Source organism: Budorcas taxicolor, chromosome 4 (assembly GCF_023091745.1).
Source record: "Budorcas taxicolor isolate Tak-1 chromosome 4, Takin1.1, whole genome shotgun sequence".
Classification (NCBI taxonomy): domain Eukaryota; kingdom Metazoa; phylum Chordata; class Mammalia; order Artiodactyla; family Bovidae; genus Budorcas; species Budorcas taxicolor.
In genome coordinates this window covers 104360832-104381351 of record NC_068913.1, presented here as the reverse complement: position 1 = coordinate 104381351, position 20520 = coordinate 104360832, and the positions used below count along the sequence as shown (strand labels likewise).

General features: G+C 44.7%; 1 protein-coding gene across 1 annotated transcript in view; it reads right to left on the bottom strand.

Annotated features, from left to right (window-relative positions):
* The window catches only part of IFT56 (intraflagellar transport 56), a 36777-nt gene extending 35459 nt beyond the window's left edge, over nt 1–1318 (bottom strand). Inside the window, exon 1 of the mRNA XM_052638879.1 lies at nt 1181–1318. Within this exon, the coding sequence (XP_052494839.1) occupies nt 1181–1318 (138 nt within the window). The remainder of the gene's footprint in view (nt 1–1180) is intronic.
* Nucleotides 1319–20520: the final 19202 nt, after the last annotated feature.

The following is a 20520-nucleotide window of genomic DNA, read 5'->3' as shown; positions in this document are numbered from 1 at the left end:
AGACTAACAAAAACCACACATGTATCTACCAGTTGGTCCACTGATTTAAGGAGCTAGAGGGTCCTTCCAAGGCAGCTCCCCTGATTTAAAGATAAGAAATCTGACACCAGAAAAGTTTAAGCAATGTGCTCAACACCAGCGCACTAGCAAGAAACACAGGACTTGACATGCAAGACTGAGAAAGATATATAAAGCCGATTAAAACACTTATTGCTGATAAGAGTAATATGGCTGTTGTAGTGCTTTAGAGAAATGATTATGGTACAACACAACCAGGCTGTGCCGTCAAAACTCCTCCCTTCTTTGTTCTGTGGTGCACCCCTTCATTCTCCTACAACACGTGCTTCCCACAAAACCATATCCCAAAGTGCAGTATCCTTGGACCATCTACATCAGCACTTAGGCTATTTGCCCAAAATATTGGGTTCTTGAGTTTCCCTGGTGGCTTAGATGGTAAAGAACCTGCCTGCAACTTGGGAGACCTGGGTTCAATCCCTGGGTCGGGAGGATCCCGTGGAGAAGGGAATAGCATCCCACTCCAGAATTCTTGTCTGGGAAATCCCATGGACAGAGGAGCCAGGTGGGCTATAGTTCATGGGGTTGAAAAGAGTCAGGCACGACTGAGCGACTCACACACACACATAGGGTAGGAGTCCAGAAATGCACATTTAAACAAGTACCACAAGTGACTCTAATAAGTATTAAAAGTTGAGAACTACTGCCATAGCAATTTGAAATATCTTCTGAAGATACAGTATTTCAGACAGTAAGCATGAAACATGGCAGAATTATTTAAATTTGATCAAAATGTTATAACATATTAATAGGAATAAATCATAAACTGGTCAGGGGGTGGAATAGGCAGTGTGTGAACTGACACTGTATTAAATGTCCCTCTACATTTTTAGGCTGGACTTGCCATCAGTGGAACTAGACATAATTAAAAGTGTCCATCAAGAAATAAGTCTATCATGTAACAAAAGAGAGAGAGAAAGAAGTCAATCTTTTCAGTTCATCTTTAGTCAGGTTTACAGTTAACCTGGAATCTGTGCCTGACTAGATTTACAGGAAGTCCCAGAATGCACCCACCTGTTCCATGCATAGCAACCAGCATTCACCCATGCATTCCTCTATATTCTGATTATTTACTTCCTAAGAAGCAACTTTCTTTGGACATTACCTCCAACAGGGTAATAGCTCCAGTGAAATCTCTTTGTGAAAGTAGCTCCTCTAGCTTTGGAATCTTCCTACCTTTCTTCTTCCTTTTGTCAGTGTGCGGTGGGTCCCCGCCTACAGCAGGTTTGGCCCTTGAAAGCATCTGTGAAAAAACAACAAAGATAGCTGTATGATCCCAATCCCGCGGTCAATTTTAAACTGAGAGTGACAGCTCCCGGATTCATAAATCAAGTTCTGAACAACGAACCCCTTGTAAGCCTATTTAAACTCTTTCCGTAACACGTATTTTACTAAAAGGTCCATCACCCGGTGCTTGAGCTGAACGAAACCGCTATCCCCTACTTCTTCATCTCCTCCAACGAGAATGAGGTAAGAGATGCTTTCGCGGAGGTGTTGTCATCTCAGCCTTCCCTTGGTCCACTTTCCATCTCACGCGCAGTTCAGGAGTGGGAAAACGGAGAAACAGGAGGGAAGAAAGCAACGATGTGTCTACAGCTGCAGCCTGTCCCCGGTGGGAACACGGGAGCGGGCACAGACATCTGCCTCCTCTAACACTCTTAAACCAGAAGTGTACTAGGAATCTCTATCTCCAGTAGAGAGGACCAGGTCTCCAGGACCTACTCAAACTTATTCCTCACTATTCGACACCACTAACCATCTTGGCGCCGGTCCTGTAAACCCTCTCTGCAGACAGACAGCAGAAGGCCTGGCTTCAGCGCGCCTCAGCATCCACAAAGCTCGCTTGGTCTCCACGGCAACCCCGCCAGGGGACTGGTCCTTCCCGGAGTAGCGCTCGCCGGAGAACTGGTGCCCTGCGCATCTTGGTTCCCGTAGGCTTATCGCTGCTGCCGGGCGTGAAAAGTTTTCTCTCCGGATGAAGGTGTCTTTCTCTGTACTGAGAGCGAGAGTTTGTCTGTATTTCTGTGAGTTTACATTAGGAAAAAGCGAATTTAAATGACACGGTTTTTCAAAAACAGGTTCCCGGGAAAGTCATTTTCAAGGAACCACTTCCGATTTGGACCTCATTGGGCTCCAGAGCAGCCTTGGGCGCTGACTGGCACGTGATCGCGGGTCTCCTGTGCTGTGCGGCTTTGAATCAAATTTCTGCCGGAGCGAGGATGCTGATGTTTGGAGGCGGGAGTTCCCCTGAATACGATTTCTTATTTCCATAGATACATCTCCATTGTGATGTGACATTATAATTCCTACTTCGAATTTAGAATAGAACCTCTCGTTCGTTAGAAATAGGGAAACAAGATACAGTCACAGTGGCCAATTGCAGCACCCATCTTGATTGTTTCTAAAGGTCTGATGTAATATTTTGAATATGTAAATTAAGATAACTGGAGTGAAATAATTAAATTTATTTTGGCTGTGTGTGTGTGTGTGTGTGTGTGTGTGTGTGTAAGTTTTGTTGTTGTTGTTTGTGTCACGGAGCTTGTGGGATCTTAGTTACACAATTAAGGATGGAGCCGGGACCCTCCTGAAGCTAGGAATTCTAATCACTGGTCCACCAGGGAATTCCAGGAAATTGTTTTTAAAGGTGTGGAGAAAAGGTTTAAAGATGTGTAACATAAGAGCCGTGAGTTTTAAGTTTTAGTAAGGCTCTTTCTAAGGACTAAAGCCCAAGAGACAGCCACTTAGGCACTCTGAAGCAACCAGTCAAGCATGTATCTTGGTAAGATTACTGCTAATCATAAAGAACAGATGTCTCCAGTTAATCTTTTTAGCTTTTCTATGTATGGAGGATGGAAGAATCTAGAGTCATTAAAATTCTTCCTGAGATATACTTTTGACTACCTATGAAAGTGAAAGTGTTAGTCACTGGGTCCTGTCTGAGTCTTTGCAACCCTATGGACTGTAGCCCAACAGGCTCCTCTGTCCATGGGATTCTCCAGGCAAGAATAGTGGAGTGGGTTGCCATGCCTGTCTCCAGGGATCTTCCTGACCCAGGGATGAAGCCCAGGTCTCCCACATTGCAGGCAGATTCTTTACTGTTTGAGCTACCCAAAGCCTGGGACCTGTCTGTATTCATGTGCATCCAAAGCACAGATGCCTCATCCTGTTTTTGCCTTAAATTCCTCTAAGAGTCCTACTGTCAGTCAGCAAATGTGGTGAGTTTACAAATGAACCCTTGTGGAAATGGGTGGTGAGCAATGACCTTTGTCTTAGCAATCCTGATTTTGGGGGAGTCTATGCTTGTATGTTGGAGAAAGAAATGGCAACCCACTCCTGTATTCTTGCTTGGGAAATCACATGGACAGAGGAGCCTGGCAGGCTATAATCTGTGAGGTTGCAAAGGTTGCATGCTGCTGCTTCTGCTGCTAAGTTGCTTCAGTTGTGTCCGACTCTGGGCGACCCCATAGACAGAAGCCAACCAGGCTCCCCCGTCTCTGGGATTCTCCAGGCAAGAACACTGGAATGGGTTGCCATTTCCTTCTCCAATGCATGAAAGTGAAAAGTGAAAGTGAAATTGCTCAGCCATGTCCGACGCTTAGCAACCCCATGGACTGCAGCCTACCAGGCTCCTCTGCCCATGGGATTTTCCAGGCAAGAGTACTGGAGTGGGGTGCCATTGCCTTCTCCAGAGTCGGACATGACTGAGCAACTAAAACACACACATAACACACACATGTACACACACATGCTTGTATGTTGACTTTAAAAAGTGCACAACCTAAAAGTTGAGAGTTATGTTTATTCAGGGAAACTTATAAAGGACTATAGCCTGGGAATTAGCCTCTCAGATGGCTCTGAGGAACTGTTCCAAAGACATAAACGAGAAACCAGAGTATATAGGGGTTTTTGTTGAAGAACAAAATGTTGTCAAACTTCAAAAGATTACTGTTAAATAATAAAAAAAAAACCCAACACCTCAAAGACTTCAGTGTTTTTTATGTATGGGAAAATGGAAGTGACTGGGCTCATTGAAATTATTCCTTTGATATGCATCTTAACTATCTAGGGCCACTGTCCTCTTTTTCTCCATTCTGAATTCCACTTAAGAGGCACTGTCAGGACAGCTGCAGTGACTGTTGGTTTGATGGCAGACAGCACTCTGTTTACTGAAATAGAAGACAACATTGTTTTGTCCAGAGGTAAGGCTCCTTGTAGCTGAGATTGTAACTGTTGCACCTTAGGGACTGTACCTTACAAAAGATAGGGTCTGAACACATAAAGAAAACTGATGGTCGAAGAATTGATGCTTTTGAACTGTGATGTTGGAGAAGACTCTTGAGAGTCCCTTGGACTGCAAGGAGATCCAACCAGTCCATCCTAAAGGAAATCCAACCCTGAATATTCATTGGAAGCAGTGATGCTGAAGCTGAAGCTCCAATACTTTGGCCACCTGATGTGAAGAACTGACTCATTTGAAAAGACCCTGATGCTGGGAAAGATTGAAGGCAGGAGGAGAAGGGGGAAGCAGAGGATGAGATGGTTGGATGACATCACTGATTCAATGGACATGAGTTTGAGAAGGCTCTGGAAGTTGGGCACGGACAGGAAGACTGGTGTGCTATAGTCCATGGGGCCACAAAGAGTCAGACACAACTGAGCGACTGAACTGACTGAACGCATTTGCTGGAGAAGGGTCTCAGTGAAGCACACATACTAAAGTGGAGACTGCCCGTGTCAGAAGCTGCTGGAGTAGAAGGTAACTGCTCAGAAAAGCCAGTGCCACACTGGTTGCCATGCCTACATGCAGAACCTGTGCCTGCCACCTGCATTGAGAATGCCTCCTGTCGCTGATCCCTCCTCAGAGTGGTTCCTCAGAATCTGTATTTTCTTACTATTGGGTGTGACTAATTTGAGTATATTGAGTGCAATAAGCTGAGTGACTTGAACTTCTTACACAATTGGCTCATGACATGTTTTATGACGTCTCAATCCCATGATTCTTACTTGGCCTTGTTGCTTTGTCTTATGACACCCACACACAGGAAGAAACCATAATATGTGTTGTTGGGTGACTTGATTTATCTTACTCCTGAACCTGAAACAGGAGAGAAGGGGATAGGCCACAGCCTTTAAGAGAATGATTTAGCCGTAGGACATGACCAAGTCTGGTTAGAACCAACTGGATCCAAGATGATGGAACAGTTGACTTCCAGTAGACCTTTGAGCCTCATAATTTCCTCCCTGTAATACGCTGTTGTTGCTGTTTAGTTGCTAAGTTGTGTCCTATTCTAATGTTAACATAAGCTAAATGACACACCCACTAGTGCCATGACAGTTCTGACCAAAAAGTGGGTGGTAGCCCAGTTCCAGGAAGTCCCTGTCCCTCCCCCCAAATAATTGAAATAAACCTCCCACTCATTAACCTATAAAATTATCCAACTCATAAAAACTAACCATGCCATATATCGAAGCTCTCTTGCACCTTCTGAGGTGCCCATTCTCTGTCTGTGGAGTGTGTTTCTCTCTAAATATATCCACTTCTTACCTATCATTTCATCTCCAAATTCTTTGATGATGAAGCAAGAACCTCAAATTCACTGGGAACAAATCCAGTAAACACAGCTGCAACGGTAATCTAAAATCAATAAATCATGGAATATTAGAGTTGGAAGGGACCTTTAAAGGGCATTTAGTCCAACCCTCAGAATTAACAGACTAAGGAACTAACATCTGGAGAAGTGAAGTAATTCTCCCAAGTGTATAGACTGTTGTGTTATAGTTGAATTACATTACATACTCCCCTGAATAACTAGCCTATATAAAGACTCAGGTGTACCATAAGCTCACAGAAGGAAGGTATGATTTCCTAGATTCTTCTTCATCCTCCTTGTGCTCTAGTTCTTGCCCCCCATCCCATCCCCAAACACTTGGAGAGTAAATGAGTGCCTACTTGTCTACATTCCTTGATATATACAGCTCTGTATACACACAAACGGGGCTTCTCTGGTAACTCACCTGGTTAAGAATCCACCTTCAATGCAGGAGACCCCGGTTCGATTCCTCGGTCAGGAAGATTCCCCTGGAGAAGGGATAGGCTACCCATTCCAGTATTCATGGGCTTCCCTGGTGGCTCTGATGGTAAAGAATCTGCCTGCAAGGTGGGAGACCTGGATTCAATCCCTGGTTTGGGAAGATCCCCTGGAGGAGGGCTTGGCAACCCACTCCAGTATAGTTGCCTGGAGAATCCCCATGGACAGAGGAACCTGGCGGACTATAGTCCATGGTGTAGCAAAGAGTCAGAAACAACTGAGTGACTAAGCACAGCTGCTGCTGCTAAGTCAAGTCAGTCGTGTCTGACTCTGTGCGATCCCATAGATGGCAGCCCACCAGGCTCCTCTGTCCCTGGGATTCTCGAGGCAAGAATACTCGAGTGGGTTGCCATTTCCTTCTCCAATGCATGCACGCCCGCTAAGTTGCTTCAGTCGTGTCCGACTCTGTGCGACCCCATAGATGGCAGCCCACCGGGCTCCCCGGTCCCTGGGATTCTCCAGGCAAGAATACTGGAGTGGGCTGCCATTTCCTTCTCCAGACTAAGCACGGCACATACACACAGACATGGATAAAGACACATCAACAGGCATATGCAGTTTCCCCTTCTTCCCCCAGCCTTTGGCAACCACTAACCTATCTTTCTCTATGGATTTGCCTGTTTGGACATTTCATAAAAATGAAGCCATACAGAGGTCCATATGTCTAAATACTGAAAAATTTTAAATCATCCTAGCAAACTGTTAAAATGTTTTGTCTTCCTACCTTGACAGATACACCATGATGAACAGGGTCATGTTCCAATGTAGAACTCTCAGACTTCCTGGAATCCTGTAGCGGGAGGTGACGGCATGGAGAAAGCTAGCTCCAGCCATCACTCAGTCCTTCTCTTCTCAGCCCAGGCTCCATCCTGCACCACAAGGGGCTCTGTGCACGTGGGTGGACATCCTGCCCAGCGGTGCAAGTGTAATCACCCATTCTCTTTTGAGCAATCATCCCAACAGATCTAAAAGGAGGAGACTTTCTCAGGTGTGGAAACAGGCTTGGGGTGTTATGGGCAGATGATTGGACACCATAGCATGATGAGAGGGCTGCAGGAACCCCTCAGCTGCAAGCATGGCCTCTTCACTCCTAGGGCAGGGTGCAGTCAGGGCACAGAGCCCAGGGCAGGGGCTCTGCTCACCAAGGTCTAAGGGCAGTGTTGCTGATTACACTGTAAACAACCCTGTTGATTTTGCTAAATCCATTGAAAGGATCCCCAGCAGTGTGTGATACTGCTTTCAACCTGTAAATTCCTTTAGGGGCTGTTTGAACTGTAGCTGTAATTATGAGGGCTTCCCTGGTGGCTCAGTTGGTAAAGAATCTGACTGCAATGCAGGAGACCTGGGTTGATCCCTGTGTTGGGAAGATCCCCTGGAGAAGGACATGGCTACCCACTCCAGTGTCCTGGCCTGAAAAATCCTGTGGATGGAGGCTAGTGGGCTACCTGGGGCCCACCTTCTGTGGGCTGCATGGGGTCACAAAAGGTTGGACATGACTGAGTACAGTGTTCTGTCTTTCTTCTGCCTGTAAGTATGAAGGTCAGAATATTGTAGTTGAGTGTAGTTGAGAAGAATCTGTTATTCCCAGATATAGCTCTAAGAGTCTAGGGTGTTTTGCTGAAAACTGGTTGCATGGGTAAGAGGCAAAGCTGGAATTTGCAACTTTACTGCAGTTGCAATAGAGCAGCAATTTCTGAGGACTTGTAAAAAGTAACATTTTTCCTTATCACAAAAGTACTACATATTCACTATGGAAACTTTGGAAGATGCTAAGAATTAAAATGAAGAAAGTATAAATTATCTATAAATGTATAACCACCTATTAACACTTATTAACATTTTGCCTTTTAAAAAGTGATTTATTTAACTAGTACTAAAGGATAAAGTAATCATGGCTGAGCTATAAACTGGAGAACTAGTTGCAAGAAATCTATAGGTGGGACTTCCCTGGTGGTCTGGTGGCTAAGATTCCCCACTCTTAATGCAGGGGACCCAGATTTGACCCCTGGTCAGGGAACTAGATCCAAAATGCCTCAACTAAGACCCAGCACAGCCAAACAAATAAATAAATATTTTTTAAAATCTATAGGTGATGATTGTTGAAGCTGGGTGATGAGTAATGAGTGTTTATTATACTATTCTGTTTTTATACAGAAAATTTCCATAATCCAAAAATAAAAAAGACATTTCAAAACTCCCCAAATTTTCTGTGTGGCCAAAGTTTTAACTGAAATGAATTAAAGACATAGGAATCAATATTTATTTCAATATAAAAAGTAACTTGCATTTATACTAGTCAAAACTAAGTCTGTATGAGGATACTGAGCAAGCTGATTTTCAGCTTCTGATTGCTAATGTAATTGTTATTTGGTGAAGAGATAATTGGAAAATCAGAAAGCAGTATAGACACTATCACATGTACAAAGGAAAAATACCAGGTATTGCAGTTCCATGAGCCTTAGAGAAGGCACTTCTTGTGTTGGCCAGCTGCTGAGGTGTGGGATCCTCCTCAGACGGTCCATTTTAGTTCACTCCCTAGTGCTGAGGGCTGGCCTTTCCAGGTGGCGCTAGTGGTAAAGAATCCACCTACCAATACAGGAGACACAGGAGACGTGGGTTCAATCCCTGGGTCAGGAAGATCCTCTGGAGAAGGAAACGGCAACCCACTCCAGTATTCTTGCCTGAAGAATCCCATGGGCATAGGAGGGGGGCAGGATACAGTCCAGGGGGTCACAATGAGTCAGACATGACTAACTCGACTTAGCGCCTAGTGCTGAAGGCAGCTCCCAGCAAGAAGTTAGGGTGACATAGGCTCTTGTGCTCTGAAGTCAGAAATTTGAATATTGCCTGCACTGCTTCTTACCTGTGGGGCCTTGAGCGGCTCACTTAACCTCTCTGAATTTTATCCTCTGTAAATAGAGACACTACACTAAAACCCGCCTTGCAGATTTGCTTAAAATTCACCTGAGAAAGGCAACGTAATGGTGAAGTCAGTCAGGAGATAGACTGCCTGCATTCAGTTCTTGGCTCCAGCACTTACTTTAGCTGTGTGACCTGGGCAAATCACTTAACCTCTCTGGGCTTCAGTTTTCTCACTCATAAATTGAAAGTCATAATAATATTAATAGTTCTTACCTCCTAGGTCCATTGGTTGTGAAAGTTAAACTACACACAGAAAGCATTTAGAATAGTGCTGGGCACACAGTTCAGTTCAGTCGCTCAGTCAGGTCCGACTCTTTCGACCCTGTGGACTGCAGCATGCCAGGCCTCCCTGTCCATCACCAACTCCTGGAGCTTGCTCAAACTCATGTCCATTGAGTCGGTGATGCCATCCAACTACCTCACCCTCTGTCGTCCCCTTCTCCGGCCTTCAATCTTTCCCAGCATCAGGGTCTTTTCAAATGAGTCAGTTCTTCGTATCAGGTGGCCAAAGTATTGGAGTTTCAGCTTCAACATCAGTCCTTCCAATGAAGATTCAGGAGTGGTCTCCTTTAGGATGGACTGGTTGGATCTCCTTGCAGTCCAAGGGACTCTCAAGAGTCTTCTCCAACACCACACTTCAAAAGCATCAATTCTTCGGCGCTCATCTTTCTTCACAGTCCAACTCTCACATCCATACCTGACCACTGGAAAAATCATAGCTTTGACTAGATGGACCTTTGTTGGTAAAGTAATGTCTCTGCTTTTGAATATGTTATCTAGGTTGGTCATAACTTTTCTTCCAGGGAGCAAGCATCTTTTAATTTCATGGCTGCAGTCACCATCTACAGTGATTTTGGAGCCCAGAAAAATAAAGTCTGACACTGTTTCCACTGTTTCCCCATCTATTTCCCACAAAGTGATGGGACCGGATGCCATGATCTTAGTTTTCTGAATGTTGAGCTTTAAGCCAACTTTTTCACTCTCCTCTTTTGCTTTCATCATGAGGCTCTTTAGTTCTTCACTTTCTGCCATGAGGGTGGTGTCATCTGCATATCTGAGGTTATTAATATTTCTCCTGGCAATCTTGATTCCACTTTGTGCTTCATCCAGCCTGGCATAAATGATGTTCTCTGCATATAAGTTAAGTAAGCAGGGTGACAATATACAGCCTTGATGTACTTCTTTCCCAATTTGGAACCAGTCTTTTGTTCCATGTCTGGTTCATGGTCAGTGCTATTATATATGCCTCCATCTTCATATTTTTTTATTGGAATATAATTTTCATGCCATAAAATTCACTATTTTTAAGTGTACAATTTAATGGTATTTTGGTATGTTTGCAAAAATGTACATCACTATCATCTGATTTAGAATATTTTCATTACCTCTGAGAGAAATGCCCCTGTATGCATTAATGGTCACTCTACATTCACTCTTATCTTATGTCCCTGCTGCTACTGCTACTGCTGCTAAGTCGCTTCAGTCATGTCCGACTCTGTGCTACCCCATAGACGGCAGCCCACCAGGCTCCCCCGTCCCTGGGATTCTCCAGGCAAGAATACTGGAGTGGGTTGCCATTTCCTTCTCCAATGCATAAAGGTGAAAAGAGAAAGTGAAGTCGCTCAGTTGTGTCTGACTCTTAGCGACCCCATGGACTGCAGCCTACCAGGCTCCTCCACCCATGGGGTTTTCCAGGCAAGAGTACTGGAGTGGGGTGCCATTGCCTGTCCCTGGCAACCATTAATGTATTTTCTGACTCTGTGGACATTTCATATAAATGGAGTCATACAGTGTCTGACCCTTTATCTTTGGCTTCTGTCACTTGGAATAATGTTTTCCAGTCTCAATCATGTTACAGGGCATACTATAGACCATTCCTTTTGATGGCTGAATAATATTCCACAGTACGACTATGTCATATTCATTAAGGCACTTAACAGAACAGATGCTTAGGGCCTGGTGGTCTTATCAACATCCCACCCAATACCATAGGGTTCAGGGAACCGCTCCAGTCCTATTTTATCCCAAGTGGACTAGTACTCAAGGAAGAGGCCCAGGCTGTGAAAGGTCACCTACACACAGCCTGTTGGACTGTCACTCTGCCTTGCCCAGTCCTGCCTTGACCTTCCATAGAGTGTTCTTACAAACCACGAGTTCCCAGCTGTCTCTTCCTAGCCACACACAAGCTGATAACCTGTTGTTATTCCCACTCCCTGTCATCTGCTCTTCACTAATCTGTTCTTTGATTCCTCCTCTGGATCTGATGATCGCCCCAGGTGCCTTCCCACAGTTCACATTGCTTTCTGTTTGGGACCTTTGTTACTTTGTGTGTTTGGGTATATTATATTAATTATCCATGGCTGCATAACAATTTCCCCCAAAACTTAATAGCTTAAAGCAATCAATATTCTTATCTCCCATAGTTACTGAGTAGCTGCCGTACTGCTGAGTAACTTAGCTGGGTGGTTCTGGCTCAGTGCTTCCTCAGGTTCAAACCAAGCTGTTAGTTAGGGGCTCTAGTTATTGGACTGCTTGGCTGTAGCTGAAGGGTTCCATTCTATGGGGCTTATCCATGTGCCTGGCAAGTTAGTGCTGGCTGTGGACAGGAGGCCTTTGTTCCCTGTCGTGTGGGCCTCTCCACAGGGCTGCTTGAGGGTCCTCATGACATATCAACTGGCTTCCCCATAGCAAGTGATAAGAGTGAATCAGGAAGTCACAATGGTTTTTATGACCTAGCTTTGAAACTCACACTGTCATTACTGTCCTAGCCCACTGATGCATTATGCAGATGAGTACTATAGAGTGTGGGAGGGTGCAAATATCAGGAGGTGAGACTCCCTGGGGACTCTCTGGCTGTCACATCAGGCCCTTGTCTAAACGCCTGTTTCCTGTGCCTTCAAACCAGTGTTGACAACAAGATTTGCAGCCTGAAGTTCCTGATTTTAACGCCACCAGAGCAAAGCCTAGAAATTCATTCTCAGAGAGAGAAATGACCCTTCTCACTCTGAAGTCAGCCCCTCCACCTGTTTATGACAGCTCCATCACTTCCCAGGTCTTTTCCTTGGAGGGAGCCTTGCTGCTGCAGTTTCAACCTAGGGAAATCCCTTCTGCCTGCTCCCCGCCTCTGCCCTCCCCTGTCTGGCTGTCTGGCCTCCTCTGACTCCCGTAGCTCCTGGAGAGCACCTGTTTGCCGTGGACTTTGAACACGGCATGTGACTCAACCCTCCAAGGCTTATGTACTTTACATTTCTATGACCTGGCATAGCTGACTCATCACTGCCTTGAGTATGTTTTGCTTCCCTCCCTGATTGGTGGTTCAACTGAATCACGTAGCCTGATTTCTTGCTAACATGTCAGAGCAACTGTAGCTTAGCTCCCTCCCCAGATGTATTTTTTTGAAAATTTCACACTTGCCTCAGGTCTGCCAGTAAAATAACAGCAATAAGTAGGCAAGCAAACAAAAAGTCTCTGTAGGGATTTCCCTGGTGGTCCAGTGGTTAGGAATCTGCCTGCCAATGCAGGGGACACAGGTTTGATCCCTGGTCCAGGAAGAGTCCACGTGCCTTGGGGCAACTAAGCCAGCCTGTACACCACAGCTTCTGAGTCTGCACACCTAGAGCCTGTGCTCCGCAATGAGAGAAGCCCCTGTAATAAGCAGCCCACACACCACAACTAGAGAGTATCCCCCACTCACTGCAGCTACAGAAAGCCTGTGAGAAGCAATGAGGACTGAGTTTAGTAAAAAAAAAAAAAAAATCTCCCTGGCTACCCAAATAATTCCTCTCCTCCCCTCTCCTCTCCTCTCCTTATCAATCCTCTAAAATGAGTGATGTATTTTGATTTCTAACCCGACCAATCTGAGAAATCGCCTCCATCAAGTAAGCTGGAATATAAAACTGTATACAGACTTTAATGACAAAGGAGCACTCTCTCAGGATATAGGATTTAAGGGGGTACAAGGAAGCTGTCCCAGGTGGCTCAGATGGTAAAGAATCTGCCCACAATGCAGGAGACCTGGGTTCGATCCCTGGGTCAGGAAGATCCCCTGGAGCAGGGAATGGCAGCCCACTCCAGTATTCTTGACTGGAAAATCCTGTGGCCAGAGGAGCCTGTCAGGTGACAGTCCAGGGGGTCACGAAGAGTCGGACACGACTGAGCAACTAACACTTCCACCTCCAAGGAAGCTGTATGAACAAGTAGCCCAGATCTCTATATCACTCATTACACTTGCACCAGCAACCCTCCACCCCAGATACACCAGCTTTTACCTATGGCCATATGAGGGGGCTCCCATATAACCAAAAAGAAAGAAGAAAAATTCCAAGCTGGGAGTGTGCATGAGTCACCTCAGCATGTGGGTACAAGCTGAACATGGAAGGCAGCTACGTTACAGTCACCCTCAGGGGGAGCCCTTGAAAGATGGTGGTGACAAAAAATCTCTCCAATAGGAGGAACCCTGAGATGTGCACCTGGCCATCTGAGTTGTGTGTAAGGACAATGGCCTATGGTTTGAACAAGTGTGGACTCATGGACAGTGATGTGTGGCCTGGCTGGTGGGTGGAGACCTTGAGAGAAAAAGATTGTAAAATTGAGAGACAAGAAGAGCTGGTGTAGAGACTTGTGGATGGACGTAAAGGAGTTGGCGCAACATGGGAAGTTGTTCGTATCCCGTGTTAAGCCCATTTGTAAATACCTATTCCAAAAGATGTGCCAAGTAGACAAAATAACTTGGCCAGCTGACGCAGCCAGGCTTTGTCAGAGCCACTCTCCCACCCCTGCTGAATGACGCGTACCAAATATAACTACTGCCACTTCTAGATGTCTAATCTGATAGACTGAGGCTCAATTGTACTCCTTAAGGAAACCAACAGGTTACTTGGTGACCAGTTGACTGCACTGTGAAGAGGTTTGCTCTCTCAGGAACAGACACTGATTCCAGGTATAGGGATTGCCTTTCCTGCCTGCAGGACCTTAGTAGCGCTATTCTCTGGGTGCTTAATCCACAGACATGTAATCCCACATAACACAGTATCTGACCAGAAAACTCTTTCCATCACAGGAAGTAGAAGGAGGGGCCACAGATGGGGTCTGCGGGCCACATCGCTGTGTAACCTCAAAGCAGCTGGATATACATGAAATATTGGGATAGCCAGTTAGAGACACAGCAGAAGCTCCATCACGGAGGTGATACACTGCAGTGATTGATGCCAAAAGCTTAGGTGCTTGGCACACTGGTGCTGAATCACATCTCGGAGACAGAGTTTTGGGTGATGCAGAAAAGGATCGCTTTATTGCTTTGCCAGGCAAAGAGGAATTAATGCCCTCAAGAACAAGTGTCCCAACTTGGGGAAGGTAGTGACAAGTTTTCTAGCAATTGTTCACAGAGGGTATGATCAGCTGGTAGACTTTCTTCTGATAAGTTGGTGGTGAGCTAAGTAGGAGTGAGTCCATGTTGTCAACCTTCAGGTCTGACTAGTCTGAGTCTATATGCTTGTGGGCAGCATACCATCATGAATCATTAACTTCTCCCACCTGGAGGGGGTTTCAGTATTTGCAAAATAGCTTAAAGATTTTGTTGTGTGTATCCTTTGATGGGGAAATAGGACTTTGCTCCAAGGCTGCTCTTGACTGTTTGCTTCTCCCTGGTCTCCCATTCCCTTCCATCCCTAATTAACAATGGCTTGAATCTGCCCATTGGAGCTCAGGAAGCTCATGGAGGCTGACTGAAGGCTGTTTCCTATAATCAAAGAAATGGGGGCTTAAAGACCTTGTGCTCAGGAGCCCCACAGAGCTCTGCACCATATCATGATGACACCTCTCCAGGACATCAGAGCATACCGCTTCGATCAGGTAACATAGCACTGTGCTGTGTCCACCGTAGAAAGAATACTTGTATCTTTCACAATGGGTGGACGTGTGAGTGACCCCAGTTAGTATCATCCCAGTGACCCACTGGGGAGGAAGAAACTTTCTTCTCCCTTCCTAGGTTCTTCTGGTTGGTCTAATAATTAAACTGACATGAGACAAATTCATGAGAAAATTAAGCAAAGACTTATATATATATAAAACTTGGAGTAACAGGCAAGTTTGGCCTTGGCGTACAGAATGAAGCAGGGCAAAGGCTAATAGAGTTTTGCCAAGAGAATGTACTGGTCATAGCAAACACCCTCTTCCAACAACACAAAAAAGACTCTACACATGGACATCATCTGATGGTCAACACTGAAATCAGATTGATTATATTCTTTGCAGCCAAAGATGGAGAAACTCTATACAGCCAGCAAAAACAAGACTGGGAGCTGACTGTGGCTCAGACTGTGAACTCCTTATTGCCAAATTCAGACTTAAATTGAAGAAAGTAGGGAAAACCACTAGACCATTCAGGTATGACCTAAATCAAATCCCTTACATTATTATAGTAGAAGTGAGAAACAGATTTAAGGGACTAGATCTGATAGACAAGAGTGCCTGAAGAACTATGCACAGAGGTTCGTGACATTGTATAAGAGACAGGGAACAAGACCATCTCCAAGAAAAAGAAATGCAAAAAAGCAAAACGGCTGTCTGAGGAGGCCTTACAAATTGCTGTGAAAAGAAGAGAAGTGAAAAGCAAAGGAGAAAAGGAAAGATATACCCATTTGAATGCACAGTTCCAAAGAATAGCAAGGAGAGATAAGAAAGCCTTCCTCAGTTATCAATGCAAAGAAACAGAGGAAAACAATAGAATGTTTTCTTTTCTAGTTTCTAGAAGACTAGAGATCTCTTCAAGAAAATTAGAGATATCAGGAAACATTTCATGCAAAGATGGGCTCAATAAAGGACAGAAATGGTATGGAACTAACAGAAGCAGATGATATTAAGAAGAGGTGGCAAGAATACACAGAGGAACTGTACAAAAGGGATCTTCATGACCCAGATAATCACGATGGTGTGATCACTCACCTAGAGCCAGACATCCTGGAATGTGAAGTCAAGTGGGCCTTAGGAAGCATCACTACGAACAAAGCTAGTGGAGGTGATGGAATTCCAGTTGAGCTATTTCAAATCCTAAAAATGATGCTGTGAAAGTGCTGCACTCAATATGCCAGCAAATTTGGGAAACTCAGCAGTGGCCACAGGACTGGAAAAGGGCAGTTTTCATTCCAATCCCAAAGAAAGGCAACGCCAAAGAATGCTCAAACTATCACACAATTGCACTCATCTCACACGCTAGTAAAGTAATGCTCAAAATTCTCCAAGCCAGGCTTCAGCAATACGCGAACCATGAACTTTCAGATGTTCAAGCTGGTTTTAGAAAAGACAAAGGAACCAGAGACCAAATTGCCAGCATCTGCTGGATCATGGAAAAAGCAAGAGAGTTCCCGAAAAACATCTATTTCTGCTTTATTGACTATGCCAAAGCCTTTGACTGTGTGGATCACAATAAACTGTGGAAAGTTCTGAAAGAGATGGGAATACCAAACCACCTGACCTGCCTCTTGAGAAATCTGTATGCAGGTCTGGAAGCAACAGTTAGAACTGGACATGGAACAACAGACTGGTTCCAAATAGGGAAAGGAGTACGTCAAGGCTGTATATTGTCACCCAGTTTATTTAACTTCTGTGCAGAGTACATCATGAAAAATGCTCGGCTGGATGAAGCACAAGCTGGAATCAAGATTGCCGGGAGAAATATCAATAACCTCAGATATGCAAATGACACCACACTTATGGCAGAAAATGAAGAACTAAAGAGCCTCTTGATGAAAGTGAAAGAGGCAAGTGAAAAAGTTGCCTTAGGCTCAACATTCAGAAAACTAAGATCATGGCATCCAGTCCCATCACTTCATGGCAAACAGATGGGGAAACAGTGGAAACAGTGTCAGACTTTATTTCTTTGGGCTCCAAAATCACTGCAGCCATGAAATTAAAAGGTGCTTGCTCCATGGAAGAAAAGTTATGACCAACCTAGACAGCATATTAAAAAGCAGAGACATTACTTTGCCACCAAAGGTCTATCTAGTCAAAGCTATGGTTTTTCCAGTGATCATGTATGGATGTGAGAGTTGGACTATAAAGAAAGCTGAGCACCAAAGAATTGATGGTTTTGAACTGTGGTGTTGGAGAAGACTCTTGAGAGTCCCTTGGACTGCAAGGAGATCCAACCAGTCCATCCTAAAAGAGATCAGTCCTGAATGTTCATTGGAAGGACTGATGTTGAAGCTGAAACTCCAATACTTTGGCCACCTGATACGAAGAGCTGACTCATTTGAAAAGACCCTGATGCTGGGAAAGATTGAGGGCAGGAGGAGAAGGGGACAACAGAGGATGAGATGATTGGATGACATCACCCACTCAATGGACATGAGTTTGAGTAAACTCCGGGAGTTGGGGATGGACAATGAGGCCTGGTGTGCTGCAGTCCATGGGGCTGCAAAGAGTGGAACATGACCGATGGACTGAACTGAACTGACTGAACTTTTGCTTGTTTTAAGTCTTTATTGAATTTGTTATAATATAGCTTCTCTTTTTACATTTTCATTTGTTGGCTACAAGAGATATGGAATCGTAGCTTCTGGACCAGGGATTGAACCCACATCCCCTGCATTGGAAGGCAAAGTCTTAACCACTGGACCATCATGGAAGCCCCCAAGAAAATTAAGCAGTTTAATAACATGGATATGTTGGATTCAGGCTTCTCAGGTAGTGCTACTGGTAAAGGACATGCCTGCCAGTGCAAGAGACATAAGAGACTCGGATTCAATCCCTGGATTGGGAAGATCCCTTGGAGGAGGGCACAGCAACCCACTTCCAGTACTCTTGCCTGGAGAATCCCACGGACAGAGGAGCCTGCCGGGCTGCAGTCCATGGGGTCACACAGAGTGGGACACGACTGAGTGACTTAGCACGCGTGCATATGTGGACGATACCTTGAAAGAGACTTGGGAAAACTAAGTAACTCCTCCAAATAGCTGAATCCCTCACCTCAAATACCATCTTTAGCTTAAGATAAAAGAGGATGTTGAGGGTGGTGGTTTGGAACTTCAAAGGGGAGGAAGGCAATTCACATAGAAATGGAAAAACAAATATTTGGTAAATAAATGTTTGCTGGGTCACACAGAGACAAGGGGTCACAGAATGGACTCTGATCTCTAGGCCCTGTTTAGAGTTCCCCCACCAGCCACAGCCTGTATTCTTTACAGGTACCTCTGGTGATAGCCGTATTCCAGAACATACCCTCAACTGAAATTTTTTTAGGCAGTTGTGGGAAGGTCAGAGCTTCTTCCTGAGTCTTTTGGATCTTAATTATATTCAGCTGGAAATGATCCTCATACGAAGGAGATATTTTGGGGGTGTCAAGTGTGGGTCTCCTACAAACCCACTGGTCTTCCACTGTTCCTCACAAATCTGGGCTCTGCAAAATTAGAGGTCTTGGTCCCAAAAAGGGCACATTCTTGCCTGAGGATACAGCAAATGTCCCACTGGATTGCACATTATGGCTGCCCCCAGACACTTTGACCTCCTGATGGTCAGAGACCAGAAGTAAGATAAGAAACGACTGTCTTATCAGGGGTACCTTGACACGGTCAGCAGGAGGAAGTAGGGCTGCTGTTAGAAGGGGGAGGGAGGAATATGCGTGCACTCCAGAGACTTATTTGGGTGTCAGCTGGTACTTTTTGCCCAAGTGTGACTGAGAGTGGACAAGAAAAGAGCAGCAAAGTGGTCTGTGGAACGAAGGTCTGGGATACCCACCCTGGTGGACTACTGCGACTCACCTAGGGTGAGGGGAATTGGAAATGGATAGTCATCAAAAAGTCTACAAATGCTGGGCAGGGTGTGGAGAAAAGGGAACCCTCCTACACTGTTGATGGGGATGTATTGAATAAATTGGTTGCAGCTACTATGGAAAACAGTAATGGAGGTTTCTTCAGTTCAGTTCAGTTCAGTCACTCAGTCGTGTCCGACTCTTTGTGACCCCATGAATTCCAGCATGCCAGGCCTCCCTGTCTATCACCAACTCCCGGAGTTCACTCAGACTTGCGTCCATCGAGTCAGTGATGCCATCCAGCCATCTCATCCTCGGTCGTCTCCTTCTCCTTCTGCCCTCAATCCCTCCCAGCATCAAAGTCATCTCCAATGAGTCAACTCTTCGTATGAGGTGGCTAAAGTACTGGACAGCTTTAGCATCATTCCTTCCAAAGAAATCCCAGGGTTGATCTCCTTCAGAATGGACTGGTTGGATCTCCTTGTAGTCCAAGGGACTCTCAAGAGTCTTCTCCAACACCACAGTTCAAAAGCATCAATTCTTTGGCGCTCAGCCTTCTTCACAGTCCAACTCTCACATCCATACATGACTACTGGAAAAACCATAGCCTTGACTAGATGGACCTTAGTCGGCAAAGTAATGTCTCTGCTTTTGAATATACTATCTAGGTTGCTCATAACTTTTATTCCAAGGAGTAAGCGTCTTTTAATTTCATGGCTGCAATCACCATCGGCAGTGATTTTGGAGCCCCCCAAAATAAAGTCTGACACTGTTTCCACTGTTTCCCCATCTATTTCCCATGGAGTGATGGGACCAGATGCCATGATCTTTGTTTTCTGAATGTTGAGCATTAAGCCAACTTTTTCACTCTCCTCTTTCACATTCATCAAGAGGCTCTTTAGTTCCTCTTCACTTTCTGCCATAAGGGTGGTGTCATCTGCATATCTGAGGTTATTGATATTTCTCCTGGCAATCTTGATTCCAGCTTGTGTTTCTTCCAGTCCAGCATTTCTCATGATGTACTCTGCATGTAAGTTAAATAAGCAGGGTGACAATATACAGCCTCAACATACTCCTTTTCCTATTTGGAACCGGTCTGTTGTTCCATGTCCAGTTCTAACTGTTGCTTTCTGGCCTGCATACAGATTTCTCAAGAGGCAGGTTAGGTGGTCTCTTAGAAAATTAAAAATAGAACTACCATATGGTCAAACTGTTCCACTCCTGGGCATATATCTGGAAAAGATGAAAGTTCTAATTTGAAAAGATACGTGTACCCCAATGTTCTTAGCAGTACTATTTACAATAGCTAAGACACGGAAGCAACCTAAGTGTCCATCAACAAATGAATGGATAAAGTAGATGTCGTACATACAATGGAATATTAACCGTAAAAAAATGAAATAAATCTATTTGCAGCAACACAAATGGACCTAGACATTATCATACTAAGTAAGTCAGAGAAAGACAAATATTGTATAATATCACTTACATGTGATTCTAAAAAAGAGCACAAATGGTCTTACAAAACAGAAACAGACTCACATAGAAAATAAACTTACGGTTACCCATGGGGAAGGGAGGGAGGGATAAATGGAGAGTATGAGATTAACAGATATACACTACTATATATAAAATAAACAACAAGGATTTACTGCACAGCACAGGAAACTATATTTAGTATCTTGTAAT